The sequence below is a fragment of the Geotrypetes seraphini genome, chromosome 1, assembly GCF_902459505.1.
Source record: "Geotrypetes seraphini chromosome 1, aGeoSer1.1, whole genome shotgun sequence".
NCBI classification, from domain to species: Eukaryota; Metazoa; Chordata; class Amphibia; order Gymnophiona; family Dermophiidae; genus Geotrypetes; species Geotrypetes seraphini.
In genome coordinates, this window is record NC_047084.1 from 299,215,626 (window position 1) to 299,233,223 (window position 17,598).

A 17,598-nucleotide genomic window follows, 5' to 3' on the forward strand; every position below is an offset into this window, starting at 1 on the left:
GGTTGTAGATGAGGGTGATGTTGTGCAACTGCGGGCATAGGGATTTATTCCCTTACCATCTAGAAAATAGGTGTGGGTAAGTACTAGAGAGCGGAACGGGGATGACGGGAATCCCTTGTGACCCGCAGGGATCCCACAGGTTTCCCCTTTGGGTCACGGGGATCCCATGGGTACGCCCCCCTCTAGTTGCAGGGATCCCATGGGGATGCCCCTCGTGGTCTCGGGGATCCTGCGGGGTTGGGAAGCTGTTCAAGCCGAGTGGCTTGTCTTCTTTTCCTGCCCTCCTGAAGCATGCAACATTCCCAGCATGCCACACGTAGCCGACCTGGAAGTCTTCCCCCAACATCAGAGCTGACATTGGAGGCAAGGCTTCGCGTCAGCCATGTGAAGCGAAGAAGTGCAGCACTCAGGAGAAGTACAGTCTTGTGGGAGGGGGGCAGAAAAGGCAGGGCCTGCTGCCCTGTGAAGAAGTGCAGCACTCGGGAGAGGTACAGTCTTGTGGGAGAGGGGCAGAAAAGGCAAAGAAGTGCAGCACTCGGGAGAGGTACAATCTTTCAGGAGGGGGACAGAAAAGGCAGAGCCCTCTGCCCTGCAAAGAAGTGCAGCACTCGGGAGAGGTACAGTCTTATGGGAGGGAGCTTCATAGCACTTTCAGTATAGTTTTAGGATGTCTTCCATTTAAAACAAAGAATTAGTTTGTTGAAAGAAAGGTAACCTGAGGCGATTCCCTCTTTGCTTTACCTAACATGGAGGAATTGTGACACTGCCCACAGCAAATTCGGGGGTTGGGGGCTGTTGACTTCTGCCAGCAATGTGCAGTGGCATATCATGAGCCTGATTTAGCTTTCTTTTCTTATATACACAAAATGGTAAATCATTAATAAAGCATATTCTAAACGAGCTGCAGATGTTCTGAGGGAAGGCTCTGCTTTTGAACGTCACCATGACAAAGGTGGGGTGCAGGTAAAGCAAGAGTTCTCAAGCTACTGGTTCATAAGTTTTGTGGCTGGCTGCGAGATTCAGAGAAAATTTGTCCATATCTGCATCAGTCCATATATGTAAACTGGTAAAAGTTAAGTCAAGGTTTATATTCTTTTTAATTTTAGTTTTGGTTTTTTTCCCCTAAGTTTAATGTTATATGTTCTTTAAACTTGGGAGAGAGGATGGAGGAAGGGAGGGAAAGAGATGCTGAGGTGGGGGGAGGGAATAGAAAAGGAGGATTGGGCGTGAGTGTGTCAGTGAGAGGGAGAGATGGTGTACATGGGGAATAGAAGAGGAGAATTTTTGGTCATAGTGAGGTACAGATGAGAGGGAAGAAAAAGATGAGAGGGAGAAATGTTGTGGTGGAGAGGGAATAGTGGGACATATTGAAAGGGATGCAAGAGGGAGAAATGCTGGACATAGTGGTGAAAGGAATGGAGGGAGAGATGTGGCATAGTGCTGGAGAGGGGTGATAGGAGAAATGTTTGGCATGGGCGAAAGATGAGAAAGGGATAAATGCTGGACCATGGTAGGAGGAACCAATGGACAGCAACAGAAGAATTTGCAGGAGACGAGAAAGTGGAAAAAAGAAACTGGGACCAACTTGATAGAAAAATAAGCCTCCAGACAACAAAGGTAAAAAATGGAATTTATTGACTAAAATATGTTAGCTTTTGGAAATGTATATAGCAGATGTCTATGTATTGTATTCAAAAGTAAAAGGAAATGCATTTCTGGTTTTATTTCTACAGTGCTGAAGTACTTGCTGACCCTTGCTGCGTGCTGGTGGAGACCCCCCAAGCATCGCCAGAAGAGGATCTCCTCTAGAGATGGCCAGAATTCCCCCTCACCAAGCGCAACAGTCACTAGCAGCATCCATGAGCCACCGAGGTGCCAGCATCTGTGACTCAGGGATGCTACTGCTGCCCGCCAAGCTTGGCAAAAGGGATCCCCGGCTAACTGCAGAGGAAGTCCTCAGCTGACAGCTTGGGGGTCCTCATCAGTTGAGTATTTATATTTACATTAGAGGCTCTGGTAGAAACCCATTTACAAAGTATGAATTCTTCCCAATTACTATTTCTAAATTAATAAAGTGTCGTTTCTTATTTGTAAATGGGTTTCTATCAGAGCCTTTAATTCAGTAGCATAATTACGTATGGGGACGGGTTTGATTCTACCAGGGACGGGTTTGATTTCTGTCCCCACGTAACTCTCTAGTAAGTACTCCCACATTAATGGCCATGTGCTAATGGGGAAATTAGAATGATTAATAGAAGAAATGGACAATGTACCCATTTTACCGCTGCACTACAAGTGACCTCAGCACATGGAAAAGCCCTGCCCTAGTGATAGAGCAGGTCATTTTGTAGTGCAGCTTAGTAAAAGGGTCCCTAAAATCTTGGGAACAGGACAGAAAAAAACCTAAAATTATCATTATTTGGAAGAACTAGAATAATGTAAGAACAAAAATGGTATGTTTTCAGATAAATAAAAACTGGAACTAAAAATTTTTTCTGGGCTAGAATATCATTGCTGGCCACCTTGTTAGGCAGACTGGATGGACTTTGCAGGTTTTTCTGCTGTCATTTACTATCGCTGGGTTTTACTAAATGGTGCTAGAGGTTTTTAGCGTGGGCTGACACTCATAGGTGCATTTATCTTGTTAGCCTGCGTCGATTAGTACAAGGAGCCCTATGTTATTGTTTCCCTCCCACATTCCCTAGCAGTTATCATCTAAAATAAGCCCTATTTGTCTGCACAGCCTTGGCCTCTCTACATTTTCCTTCTCACCAGGAAACAAACAAGAGAGTCAGGGATGTGGAGCCTCACCCTACACCCACTTTCAGGAAAAGAGAAATTGGAGCCTTGACAGCATCTCTTGAATCAGTGATTGGATAGGCTGCACTGGAATTTATTCAGAAAGGCTTTTTTTTTTTCCCTAGCGTGACTGACTACACGGGTCCTGAAAAATAACAATGAACAGATACCATCGGTCGACACCCTTGCCAGCTACTTCAGCAAAAAAATTTTAGATTTAAGAGCTATAATACCAACACCCTCACCCAATTTCTAACTCCAATTCAGACCGCAGGAAAGGATGCCCAGTGTTGACATGCTCTGGGATCATTTTGAGCCCCCCAATTGGAACCAATTCCTCACTTTGTTTAACAAATACGCCAAATCGAATTGCTTACTTGATGAATACCCATCTAAGATCATGAAAGTTGCAGTACCTGAATTTAAAAGGGATCTATTTAACTCAGCGTTCTCAAACACGCGGCTCCCCAGGGACTATTTTGCGGCCCGCAATCTGTTCTCAACTAAAGCAGGGGTCTCAAATCTACTTCCCTTCCAACAGGCCAGCGCCCGAGGTCTTACTTCTCCCTGCCCTCCCCCAAGCCACTACCATTGGGGAACAGGCCTCCACCGCCGCAATCAGGAAACAGGCCGCAATCAGGAAGCTTCCTCCCCGACGTTAGAATTGATGTCGAGTGACGAGAATTGGTCGGCTCCGAGCTGGGGAAGATAAACAGGGAGAGTTAAGACCTCGGCGCGGCCTGTTTCCTGATTACGGCAGTGGAGGCCTGTTCCCCAATGGTAGTGGCTTGGGGGAGGGCAGGGAGAAGTAAGACCTCGGGCGCTGGCCTGTTCCCCGATTGCGGTGGTGGCGGCCTGTTCCCCAATGGTAGTGGCTTGGAGGAGGGCAGGGAGAAGTAAGACCTTGGGCGTTGGCCTGTTCCCCGATTGTGGCGGTGGTGGCCTGTTCCCCGATAGTAGTGGCTTGGGGGAGGGCAGGGAGAAGTAAAGAAAGAAAGGGGGGACAGGGAGACAGAAAGAAAGAAGGGAGACGGGACACAGACAGAAAGGGGCATGGAGAGAGAAAGACAAAAGAAAGGGGGCACGGAGAGAGAGAGAAAGAAAGAAGGGGGCAGGGTGAAAGAAATAAAAAGTTGGGGGAGGGAAGGAGACAGATGCCAGACCAGGGGAAAGGAAGGAGGGAAAGAAAGAGATGTCAGACCATGGAAATAGGGACAGAAGAGGAGAGAGACAGAAGGGAAGGTAAGACATGGAAACGTAGATTTTGAAAAGAAAGCAGTTAATGCCAAAGATGGATGCAAGGCAGAAAGTGAAAATGTAGAGAAAACCAGTCAAAGGACAAGAAGACCCTGGAAACATAGTTAAATGCACAGAAAAATAAAGTCACCAGACAACAAAGGTAGCGAAAATGATTTTATTTTCAATATAGTGATTGAAATGTGTCAGTTTTTGAAAGGAAAGATATTAAACTTTAAATGTGAGGGCTGCAGAAAAAATAGGGTACTTGGAGGACCGCAGAAAAAATAGTTAATGACAATTTTGCATAAAGTAAAACTCTTTATAGTTTATAAATCTTTCCTTTAACTATTAAAGGAAAGATTTATAAACTATAAAGAGTTTTACCTCATGCAAAGTTGTCATTTCTTTAATAAGACATTAACTATTTTTTTCTGCGGCCCTCCAAGTACTACAAATCCAAAATGTGGCCCCACTAAGAGTTCGAGTTTGAGACCACTGATTTAACTGGATAACAACCACTCTCATAAGTGGACATATCATGAGGAAATGAGACACATACTGATCATACCCATCCCCAAAGACCAGAAGAACTCAATCGCACTGACGTCCAATTATAGACCCATATCGAGTTCCCCCTTATTCACCAAACTACTGGAAGGGTTGGTCAACATGGAACTAGTAAATCACCTAGACAAATTCAACCTCCTCAAAGAATACCAATCAGGCTTCAGAAAAGGATTCAGCACAGACAGTCCTAGGTTCTATCCTCAACCACCTATATGATCTCTTTAGTAAAGGTACCAGCGCTCTGATCTTACAACTAGATTTTAGCAGCGCATTTGACCTAGTGGATCATGAAATAATGCTGAATTGCTTAGACGCAATGGGTCTCTCGGGAAGAGTTTGGAACTGGTTCCAGGGCTTTTTAACCAAACAATCTTATCAAGTGGTCTACGATGGGAAATACTCTAATTCTTGAAAAAGCCCTTCGGGAGTACCTCAGGGTTCCCCTCTACCTCCCACCTTGTTTAATATCTACACCTCATCTTTAGGTCACCTTTTACAAAAGCTAACCCTAAAATACTATATATACGCTGATGACAGATCTATTAGAGAATGACACGGTGGCGGTTACCCGCGGCTAGCCGCGGGTAACCCGCCGAAATGGGGAATGAAAACTAGCAGTGGCTGTGGGGACGGTGAATGGTCTTGTCTCCGCAGTGAGGCATCAAGGATCGCGCGGTCCTCGCAGCCCCCACCCGCCTGCCCAATTGATCCTAGTGTTTAGCCAGCTCTCTCCCTTCTCCTCACCTTAGTTTGTAGGTTTTCTTTTTCGGCAACCTGCACACTATCAAAGAGCTGCGCACCCGCGGCTGCTCAGTGTTCGATTTTCTGCTCTGACGCAACCGGAAACAGGAAGTTGCAGCAGAGCAGAAGATTGAACACTGAGCAGCTGCATGTGCGCGGCTCTTTGAGAAAGCGTGCAGGTCGCTGAAAAAGAAAGCCTGCAAACTAAGGTGAGGAGAAGGGAGAGAGCTGGCTAAACACTAGGATCGATTGGGCAGGCGGGTGGGGGCTGCGGGGACTGTGCGATCGCGCGTGTTCCTGGCTCAAACTGGAAGGAGGGAGTGAAAGGGAAAAGGATTCTGGGCCAAGGGGATGAAGACGGAAAGAAAAACCCACAGCAGGAAAGAAAGGGAAGGACAGGCAGATGAGCCAGATGCTAGAAGCAGGAGGGGGGGGGGGGGAAGAAAGAGGGAAAAAAAGCTAGATGGGGTTGAAAAGAAGAGACACACTGGTATGGAAGAGGAAGATAGGGGAAATCTGGACACAGGAAGGTAACAGAAAGAGGGGAAATTATGTGCATGGGGCATAGGGACAGAGACATAAAGGGGATATGCCGTGGGGATGGTATGTGGACACAGGGGGGGGGGGCAATGGCAGATACATAGGGGAGATATTAGAAATGGGGAAAATAGGAGCACAGAAGCGAGATGGTTTGTGGGGATGGGACAGGGACCGAGCTCGCAGACTCCAGTGGCTTGCACAAATTACATTGTAACGTGCCACGAAAATAAGAAGGAGGAAGGTAGATAGATAGGCCACGCGAGAGGAGCTGAAGGGTGGTAGAAAGGAACAGATGGTAAAGGAGGGAGGGAAGGGTGGTGGTGGAAAGAAATAGAACAGACATTGAAGGAGGGTGGAGAGGAACAGACCCTGAAGGGAAATGTGGAAGACAGAGTGGGAAGAAGACAGATGCCAGACAGATGGGGGAGCGGAGGGAAGAAGATGGGTGCTAGACCAATTGGGAGGGGGGGGGTGAAGGGAGAGGCACAGTAACAGCAAATGGAAGACGCAGAGAGAAGACACACAGTGGATGGAAGGAATTGAATGAGAAGATGTGGAAAGCAGAAACCAGACAAGAAAGGTAGAAAAAAAAAATTCTATTTATTTATTTATTTTTTGCTTTAGGATAAAGTAGTATGTTAGTTGTGTTGATAAAAATTTATAAACAAGCCCTGCCAGCTGAACATCTCTTTCTCTAGTTCAGCAGCAGGAACTTTGATTTATAAGAAAGGAATAAGCTAAATATTACAGTACTAAGGCTTATATGGACGGGGCGGTGAATGGGATGGCAGTGGCGGTGATGGGGCGGTGAAAGGGATGGCGGTGATGGGGCGGTGAAGGGAGGGGCGGTGAAGGGAACGGCGGTGACGGGGCGGTGCAGAGGATGGTGGGACGGGGCGGTGACGGGGAGAGATTTTTTCCCCGTGCAATTCTCTAATCTCTATCCTAATTCCTCTGACCAACGTGACCAATGAAACTTTAAAGCACATTTCCCATATCATGACTGAAATTGAACAATGAACTATCAATTTTAAATTGAAACTAAACACAGAAAAGACAAAAATTTTCTTGGCAAGCCCAAAGGACAAAATCACCATAACATCAATACACCTAAATTGTCACGATCACCCAATATCAAAAACTATAAAAATATTAGGAGTCACCTTAGACACCCACTTGACCTTGATCGAACACACAAACTCGGTGACAAAATAGTGCTTCTCCACACTTTGGAAATTAAAAACCATCAAAAAATATTTCTACCCTCTATCTTTCAGACTACTGGTACAGTCATTGATTCTATCCACCCTAGACTACTGCAACATCATTTATGTGGGTATACCTAAAAAAAAAGTGAGAAAATTAAGAATAGTGCAAAACACGGCCGTCTGCTTAATATTCGGATTAAAGAAAAGCGATCACATTAGTCCCTACTACAAACTGCTACACTGGTTGCCAATAGAGGCACAAATTTTATTCAAGTTCTCTTACTTCTGCTATAAACTGGTGTGGGGAATGCCTCCCCCCCTATCTCTTACCTCACTTCGAACTATACACCCCCACAAGGACAACCAGAAATCACAACCTCTTTGCCTATCCGAAGATCTCTGATTGCAAATACAGGACCTTTCTGGACAGAACTTTTAAGTTTCAAGCTGATAGACAGCAAACCTGGCTAGGCAATTTCATCGATAGAGCCAGGTCGACCTACGGTGCTTTTCAGAAAGAAATTAAGACCGCTCTGTTCAATAGATTTATTTCCTAGTCAGTCAACTTCCCCCCTTTTTAAAAACTATTACTCAACATGTTGATACTGCGTATTCTCACTAATTGTATTCTGTATTCACTGACTGTTCAGTGACTTCTTCACCATTTGTATTCTGAAATTCGCTGACTATCAATCCCCCTTCACTGTAACATGTTAATATTATATTTTTTTAAAACTATGAAATTAAAGGAGTATAAAATTGCTAAATTGCTGGGAGTGTTTTACAATCAATGCAATGGGTACCAGCTTCTAAATAAGTACTTACTATAAACTTAAATTCTTAAAATAATTTATAAATATTTATGGTTAATTATTTAAATATGTGAAAAGTGCTCAGAGTCTTATCTCTTGCATGCGAGCCACAATGAGATCATAGAGGGACCATCATAACACTTTTATGTCCCTTGTTTTGTATATATTCTGGTCTACTATTATGAGGCCATCACACTAGTGATTATAAATTTATCATAAGTTGTTAAATGAATTAATAAACATATGGCACTTATCTTAAAGGATGGTCTGCTTCTGTGGCTCTGCAGGCTAGCTTCTCAAATAATATTTGAATGATCAATGTGAAAACGGTGCAAAAGTGCAATAATATGGAGTGTTCTCAGCTTCCCATATTAAATAGTGACATCTTCCCTATTTGTACGCTGTAATTTGCTGATTGCACAGCAGTCTTCACTGTGAACCGCTTAGAAGTCGCAAGATTATGGCGGTATAGAAAAAATAAAGTTATTATTATTTTCTTTCTCTCCTTCATTTCTGTGTTCTGATTTCTTGCAAATACAGTGACATCTAATTTTAGCTCTGTTCACTATTAAGTTTCATTTTGCTTCATGCTCAGACTAAATCCCTAGGAAATTTACAAGGGACATTGTCAGCTATCTATTTACAGACTCTATCCAGAACTTCCAAGAGACCTATTTACTAAACCACATTAGGGTCCCGCTTTTATAAATGGTGCCTAAGACATAGCATAGCACCTGTCAATCTTCAGTTAGGCACCATTTATAAAATCACTCCTAGTATTTCAGGTTGTAGTTAAGGAAAGTCTCTATTTAGGCCCAAATGCACTAAAATTGTTGCTAAAATCCAGTGAATCACTATGGGCTGACAAATTGTTCAATTTTAAAAATTGTGATTGATGTTCAACCGACTTTGCATGCAAATTAGATTTGCAGAGGTCTGCCGTAATCCCACCCTATTTAGTCATTGGAAAAGCGACTTTCACATATGCGTGGAACAAGCAGGGGAAACCCAAACAGCTGAGCAGCAGCAGCCTCCTACCGCTCAGCTGTTTGGGGCAGGAAGACATTTTTTTTCTCTTTTTTTTATGGGCACCGATGTTGGGTATGAGTTAAACAAGCACAGCTACTCACCATAACAGGTGTTATCCAGGGACAGCAGGCAGATATTCTCACATGTGGGTGACGTCCCTGATGGAGCCCCAGTACGGACACTTTAAAGGTGTATCGTCACTTTAAGACTTGCACTGCGCATGTGTGTGTACCTTTCCGCCCAACGTAGGCATGCGGTCCCTCAGTTCAGTTATCCAGCTAAAAAGTCAACCCGGGTAGGTGGGTGGATTGTGAGAATATTTGCTCCTGTCCCTGGATAACACCTGTTACGGTAAGTAACTGTGTTTTATCCCAGGACAAGCAGGCAGCATATTCTCACATGTGGGTGATCTCCAAGGTAACCAGAATGGGATGGTGGAAGAGTTGGTCTTTAGGAAAATAAATTTTGTAATACTGACTGGGCAAGTGCCCATCCCGTCTGGAGAAAGTTTCCAGACAGTAATGTGAGGTGAATGTGTGAACCGAGGACCAGGTGGCAGATTTACAAATTTCCTCAATAGGGGTAGATCTAAGGAAAGCTACTGAAGCTGCCATAGCTTTAACTTTATGGGTTGTGACGACTCTCCAGTTGTAGCCAAGCCTGAGCATAACACAACGATATACAAGAAGCTAGCCAGTTGGAAATCATTCTGTTGGAAATAGGATGCCCCAACTTGTTAGGATCATAGGAGACGAAAAGTTGATAAGATGATCTATGTGGCTTTGTTCTGTCGAGATAGTAAGCCAAAGCTCATTTGCAATCCAGGGTATAAAAAGCCGCTTCTCTGGAGTGAGAGTGAGGCTTGGGAAAAAATACTGGAAGCACAATTGATTGATTGAGATGGAATTCCGTGACAACTCTCAGCAGAAACTTTGGATGCATGTAAAGAACCACTTTATCATGATGGAACACCGTGAAAGGTGGATCTGCCACTAATACTTGAAGTTCACTGACTGTCCTCACAGAAGTGAGTGAGATGAGAAAAACAACTTTCCAATTTAGGTACTTGAGATGAGCTGTCGACATTGGTTCAAATGGAGGTTTCATTAATTTGGAATGAACTACATTAAGGAGGTTTGAGAAGTGGTTGCACATTGAAAAGTCCTTTCATGAATCTGGAGACCAGAGGATGAGCAGTGAGAGGTTTACCCTCCACTGGGTGGTGAAAAGATGTAACAGCGCTGAGATGGACTCTGATAAATGTAGACTTGAGGCCAGAATCAGACAAGTGAAGAAGATAATCCAGTTTCATTATGCGGATCATAATGATGGAGAAGACACCAGGCGTAGAAACAAGTCCACTTCTGCTGATAACAATGCTGAGTGGCTGGTTTCCTGCAGGCTTCGAGGATGATTCTCATTGGCTGAGAAAGACAAAGGTCAGCTGCACTCAGCCCGAGAGATACCAAGCTATCAGGTATAGGGACTGAAAGTTGGGATGTAGAAGTGTACCGTGACTCTGTGTAAGAAGAGATAGAAATATCAGCAGAGGCATTGGTTCCCTGGCACTGAGCTGAAGCCGAAGGGAGAACCAAGGCTGCCTGAGCCACTGAGGAGCTATGAGAATCATAGTAGCGGACTCGTGCTTGACTTTGAAAAGAGTCTTTAGAATGAGAGGCGTATGTGGAAACGTATAAAGAAACTTGCATGTCCAATCCAGTAGAAATGCATCCACCTCCAGACGGTGAGGTAGTAAATCTGGAGCAGAACTGGGGCAATTTTTTGTGGGGAGATGCAACAAGTCCACTTGAGGAGTGCCCCACTGAGCAAAGATGGGATGGAGAGCTGCAGAGCTGAGCGTCCATTCGTAGGGTTGAAGAATTCTGCTGAGCTTTTCCGCTAAGCAATTCTGTTCTCCCAGCATGTAAACTGCCCTGAGGAAGATATTCCGAGCAGTTGCCTACAGCCAAATCTTTTGAGCTTCCTAGCAGAGGAGAGAGCCTGTGCCTCCTTGCATGTTGATATAATACATAGCTATTTGATTGTCCATTCATAGTAATACCGTATTTCCCCATGTATAGGCCACAGGAAATGCCAATGTAGGTTTTAAATAAGCCACGGCTAGAAACATGGGGCGGCTTATCTAAGAGTTTTAAAACTTAAATCAGCCTATACAATGGGGTGGCCTATACATCATCCCCCCCTTAAAGAACTCCCTCACTGGTAAATATCTCCTGGACGGCTGCTGGATGCCTCCTCCAATCACGCTATGCAGGGCAGGAGCGATGTTTGCGATCTCGAGACTTGCCCCGCACCGCTTCCTTATTGACTGCAGTCAGTTCTCGCAAATTTTTAAAACATGTCATGTAATAGTAAGTTGGCAAATTCTCTGTGAGACAGTAAAATTGAGTATATCTGAAAACTCTGCAGTTGAAGAATTAACCTCCTTTGGAAGAGAAAAGACTTAGGTTCTCTATACGAAAATCCATAGTCCACATCAGATCTTGAATCAAAAAATACTTCTGGAAAAAATGCCTATGAGAAGGGCTGCAATGCTTCCGGTACCAATCTGATGAAGGTGAAGAGGATGGAGAAGCATGTTGTTGTTTCAAAAGAGTGATGATGAACCCAGATGAAGGTCGTGATGAAGAATCCTGATGTTGAGGTCTAGAATGCTGCACTGAAGAAAAGTACTTCTTTGAAGCAGGTACTCGATGTGGAGAGCTAGAACAATGTCCTCTCACAGGAGATCCTATAGTAGAAGCCTGATGCTTCGATGGATTAGTCACAGAAGTAAAGTGAGGCTCCAAAGAAGTGAGATCAAGTTGAGCCAGTACCGAGGGAGTTGACTGAAGAAGAGGCATGAAGTGTGACTTAAGCACATTGGCAATCTCCTTGTGGAAAGAACCAAGCAGCTTTTCTTGCTGAATTTGACGGGCCTTAAGAGAGCGCTTTTGAAGAGTGGAATACCTGGTGCAAAACTCGATCCGATGATCAAACCCCAAACACTGAAGGCACCAGCTATGAAGGTCTATGACGGAAATAGATCTTTGATACCGGCAGTACTTCTTAAACCCTGTTGCAGGCTTCGACATGGGGAAAACTTGTTTGGCTAGATTAAACTCAATGATTAATAAGAAAGTTTACCAAAAGAAAAAACCTGAGGCAGATACTGAGGAAACAACGGACAGAAAATAAAATATTCTCTGAAATTATTATTATTTTTTATTTTATTTTAGAAAAGAAAAACTTGAAAAGAAAAAAATTGAAAGAAAAAAATTGCTTAATAAAGCAGAAAAGATGGAACGGGAAGACACGGCAACTGACAGAGTAAGAAAAAAATAGACTTCTTCGCTCCATGGAAAACGAAGAACTGAGTAACCACGAGCCTACATTGGGCAGGAAGGAATTTGCACATGCGCAGTGCGGGCAGTCGCAAAGTTTCTAAACTTGTGATACTACACTTTTAATGCTGTCCATATCGGGGCTCCGTGGATGACGTCTCCCACGTGAGAATATGCTGCCTGATTGTCCTGGGATAACTTGTAGAGTAGCTTATCTCTCTCCATGGGACAGAATAACACTGTATGAAAACAATGTGACAAGGTGGTGGCTGCTGCCGGAAGGATGCTGGGCTGTATAAAGAGAGGCATAGCCAGTAGAAGGAAGAAGATGTTGATGCCCCTGTACAGGTCGTTGGTGAGGCCCCACTTGGAGTATTGTGTTCAGTTTTGGAGACTGTATCTGGCGAAGGATGTAAGAAGACTTGAAGGGGTCCAGAGGAGAGTGACGTAAATGATGAGGCTTGCGCCAGAAGACGTATGAGGAGAGACTAGAAGTCCTGAATATGTATACCCTAGAGGAAAGGAGGGACAGCGGAGATATGATTTAGATGTTCAAATACTTGAAGGGTATTAACGTAGAACAAAATCTTTTCCAGAGAAAGGAAAATGGTAAAACCAGAGGACATAATTTGAGGTTGAGGGGTGGTAGATTCAAGAGCAATGTTAGGAAATTCTACTTTACGGAGAGGGTAGTGGATGACTGGAATGCGCTCCCAAGAGAGGTGGTGGAGAGGAAAACGGTGACAGAGTTCAAAGAAGTGTGGGATAAACACAGAGGATCTAGAATCAGAAAATAATAGTAAATATTGAACTAAGGCCAGTACTGCATACACAAGGCCATATGCAGACACAGACTTGCAGGTCTGTGTCTGTATATGGCCATTTGGGGGAGGATGGGCTGGGAAGGGCTTCAATGACTGGGAGGGTGTAGATGGGCTGGAGTGAGTTTTGACGGAGATTTCGGCTGTTGGAATCCAAGCACAGTACTGGGTAGAGGTTTGAATTCTTATCCACAGATAGCTAAGAAGAAAAAATTAAATTGAATCAGGAAAGGCAGACTGGATGGACCATTCGGGTCTTTATCTGCCATCATCTACTATGCTACTATGTTATGTTTCTATGTATGTAAAGAAAAACACTGAACACAAAACACAATAAAATGTAGTTCATTTATTGGATTAAAGAACATGGGTTCCCTTAGATTTATACAGTGCATTAATGATACATCTCCAATGATATAACATGTGAAGGGCAATTCTGTAACTGGGCACCTGCAATTTCATGCCACATATGTGGGCACATATACCAAATACCTGCCCTTTCACGGGTAAGTGTAGACTCACGCATGTAAGTAGCAGCAAAGCAACTAAGCACCATTCTGTAAGGGTGCAAATAAGTGGAACAGTGTGTAAAGGCAAAGGGTCATTGCTCTTGAATCTACCATATAGTTTACAGAATGCTATATGTTATATGCGCCCTTGCCACCTTTAGCACCCACAGCTATGCCACATCTGGCAGGTGGAACTGCAGGTTCCTACATTTTAGATGCACTAATGCTAGTATTTTATAACAGAATCTGGCCACCCAGAAGCCATTATAAAATAAGCTTTCACCTTGCAGCTCTAGAGCTGCTAAAAGGAGGCATCCACTTGTAGAATGTCCTTCATTGTGCCAGATATTAGCATAAACCATTAAAATACTAGTATATATAGTGTGGGCCTGATTCTGAAAACTGCGCCTGCCGCATGGCAATCACTGGTAGGTGCTGCGTCCAGAATCGCATCTATTTTTTGTACAGACACCTTAAATATAAGCTAGCATTTTACAAGCCTACATTTAAGGCGTTTGACTCGCACCTACGGATGCCTAAGGCAACTTCCAATATAAGCCACACCTACGCCAGCCTTAGGCGCTTCCGTAGGCACAAATCAGACACCTACATTGTAGGCTTCGTTCACTGCATCAATTAAAAAAAAAAAAAAAGTGAGTCCCGATTGGTATATGCCAAATGTGTCCATACCCTATTCTATAAATAAGCACATATTGTCAAAAGCATGGAGTTTGAGGATGGGTGCATATATAGACATGGTATATGTCGGATGTGGCACAAAGTTACATGTAAGATGGCATAAGTGCTTGCACCTATGTTTTATGTGCATATCTCTATAAAGGAAAGTAGAAGCCTACATTCATTTATAGAATAGACTTCAATCAGGTGCTCTCTGGGTGCCTATTTATAGGGAACCAGTTATAGAATTACCCCCACAGTATTTAATGAAACAAAACAACATGCAATATCTAATGATAGTAGAAAAATCTATCTAGGCTTACTGAGGGTTATCTGTACTACACATTTTCCTCATAGATACAAAATAGAGAAAACTCTGCCCAGCTGACCCTTAGTGTGTTGCCAGAAACCCTGGTTTGCATTATTTAGTACTACATTCCAGCTCCTGATATGCAAGCTTTTTAATATGATGCACTTGATAGCTATAATGGACCCCCATCTCTATGCTATAGGATGGGGTATGGGTTAGTATACTGCTTATGAGTGCCCTCTAAGTGATGATGGGTTTGTTTGGAAACGGGTTATAGGATGCACTTGGGGTGTGTGATTTTTAAGGAGCTGATCAACTGTAATACTGGGAGTAGGTACTGTGGTAAGGACAGGTCTTAGATCTTTGTCAGATTCCTTTCTAATGCATTCTTTTTGCTTTACTTCTTCTTGCTTTGGACCTCTGAATGAGCTGGGTACTGAGCTACTGGTATCTCTCATCACCACTCCAGGGGCCAACTGCATGGCCTCTACAACGATGACAGACTTTAATGATATGGGGGCACTAGATTTGCCTTTTATCATCTGTCTGGACAGGGCATCTGTAGAAGAAGGCAATGGAAAAGAACTAAGGTCCGTTATAGTTCCTCTTCTTTGATCAGTTATCTTTAAGGACAATTTCTTGCCTTTTGGTCTATTAATCCCATAGGAATCCATTCGCTGTCGCTCTATCTCCACATATGAATCTAAAATTTCAACCTGAGGTTGAATGTAAGGAACTGGTAAGCATGAAGGATCAATCTTAGGAACATAGATGGCATTTCCAAATTCATCACAGATCACCTCTTTTCTTTGAGGAAGTCTTCCCTGCTGAGCTTTTAGGATGGTTTGCTTTGAGGAAAAGAGTTGTTTTAATTTGCTTATATCCTTCTGTGACTCTTGCTTTAGTATGGTCTGTGAGGGCTGTTGAATTGATAGCTCTTTCTCAGCTGGTTGTAAGGGCACAAGATGAGGTTTGTACTCTGGCTTAGGCTTCAGATCCTGAGATGGAGGGATTGGCTGGTAAACTAGTTCCTTCAATTTGGATGGAGCCTTCCATTTTGTCAAAATTTCTTCTTCCAATTTTTCTACCATGCTTATTTTCTCTGAAGCAGTTTTTTCACTCTCTTCATCTAGTGATAAACTCGGAAGCTGTGTAGAAGATAAGTCAATAAATCTGCATTCATCTGTTGAAATTATTGGTGTAGAGGCTAGGTTCATCCAGCTGGACTCATTCAAAGTCTGTTTAAAAAAGAGAAGAAAAGTGAGCAAATCTGAAGTCTCAATTCAGAATGAGGGTCTGATTTATAAAACATTTGCATCCCCCTCACCCCAGAATGAAGGAAAACCTTATAAGTAAGCTCTGGCTCATTAGTGGGGGACATACATATAACTTCTTATGCTGGAAACACTATATTGCAACAGCACAGTATTACGGTATTTATTTATTTTTTACGAAATGCATTGATAAAGACAGTCACCATACAACTACAAACATTACAGTTTCTGGTGTTCCTGTCCCCAATTTCACTTCCACTCTTGACAAGTTTAACAAGAAATTTAATGTTTGTTCATTGCTCTAATTCAAGCTTATTCTCGTGATGGCACACAAAAACATGCAACAACAATAATGAACATCGCTCAGCAAGACACCGCCACACGTCGACTCGAACACAGCTGTGAGACACTGATATACACCAAGGTTATGAAACCTTACTCAGTTGTTTGTATAGTGCTGCCAATGTAGTAAGTGCACCGGAGGCCAGTTTGTGAACTTAATTGTCAGACCTCGTATACCAGGGGTCTCAAAGTCCCTCCTTGAGGGCTGCAAACCAGTCAGGTTTTCAGGATTTCCCCAATGAATTTGCATGAGATCTATGTGCATGCACTGCTTTCAATGCATATTCATTGGGGAAATCCTGAAACCCCGACTGGTTTGCAGCCCTCAAGGTGGGACTTTGAGATCCCTGTCTTATACCTATCATATGTCTTAGAGGTGCCCCAAACTGAAAAGATCTGCCGCAAGAGGGGGTGTGTTGTGAGACCACTCATGAAGTTGAAGGAGTATGCTCAGCTTATCCGCTAAGATACTTTGTTTCCCTGCCAGATAAACTTCTTTGTCTTCATAGAACGAGTGGGTAAAAAGATGATCAAAAAAATTATTACCTAATGGTGTTTCTGAGTATCTCCTTATATATAATCACTGAAAAATGTTCTTTTTTACTGATAGATTCTAACTTTACCCCAAAAATTTTTATTTAGATTTCTCCATAAACACCTTTTACACTACAAATTCATATACTACTCCCAACAAACACAATTCTTATAATATGGTTTGAGCATATCATAATATCATAGGAAGTCAGATCACAGGACTTCTTATGATCTAGATATCATTTCAAGTCCACATCCTGCAATCTTATTTCTTAATCATATATGCTCTATTGTGTATGCCCCAAATACGAATCGAATGGAATTTTTTAAGAATCTACAACAACTATTGCTCCCACTGGCTACTTCTAATTTAATAATGGCTGGAGATTTCAATGCTGTAATGGATCCATTAATGGATAAAAAAACCAAGTAAAGTTATGAAGTCATTAGGGTTAGATAATTTGGCACAATCTTGTAATTTAATAGATGTATGGCGTATACTTCACTTTAATGATCGGGAATTTTCCTTTTGTTCACAGGTCCATAATTCTTTTTCTAGAATTGATTATATTTTTGTCTTGAATCAAATAGTTCCGAAAGTGACAAAAGCTATCATAGATCCTAACATTTTTTCTGATCATGGTGGTGTATGGATTGAGTTACAATCTGGTATGCAAGACTATTGTAAATCATTTGGAGATTCGATAATACTTTGATTGCGGATTCAAATTTCCTTGAAGAATTTAAATTAAAAATAATTGAATTTTTCCAACTTAATACCTCAGAAGATATTAACATAGAAATGTTATGGGATGCATTTAAGGCTACTATGAGAGGTAATATTATTTCAT

The 17,598-nt window shown here is 42.7% G+C and overlaps 1 protein-coding gene across 1 annotated transcript in view; it reads right to left on the minus strand.

The window, feature by feature from the left end:
• Nucleotides 1-13,429: 13,429 nt before the first annotated feature.
• Nucleotides 13,430-17,598, minus strand: part of C1H2orf81 (chromosome 1 C2orf81 homolog) — an 83,393-nt gene continuing 79,224 nt past the window's right edge. Inside the window, exon 4 of the mRNA XM_033954445.1 lies at nucleotides 13,430-15,835. Coding sequence (XP_033810336.1) covers nucleotides 14,825-15,835 — 1,011 coding nt within the window. The 3' untranslated portion in view covers nucleotides 13,430-14,824. The remainder of the gene's footprint in view (nucleotides 15,836-17,598) is intronic.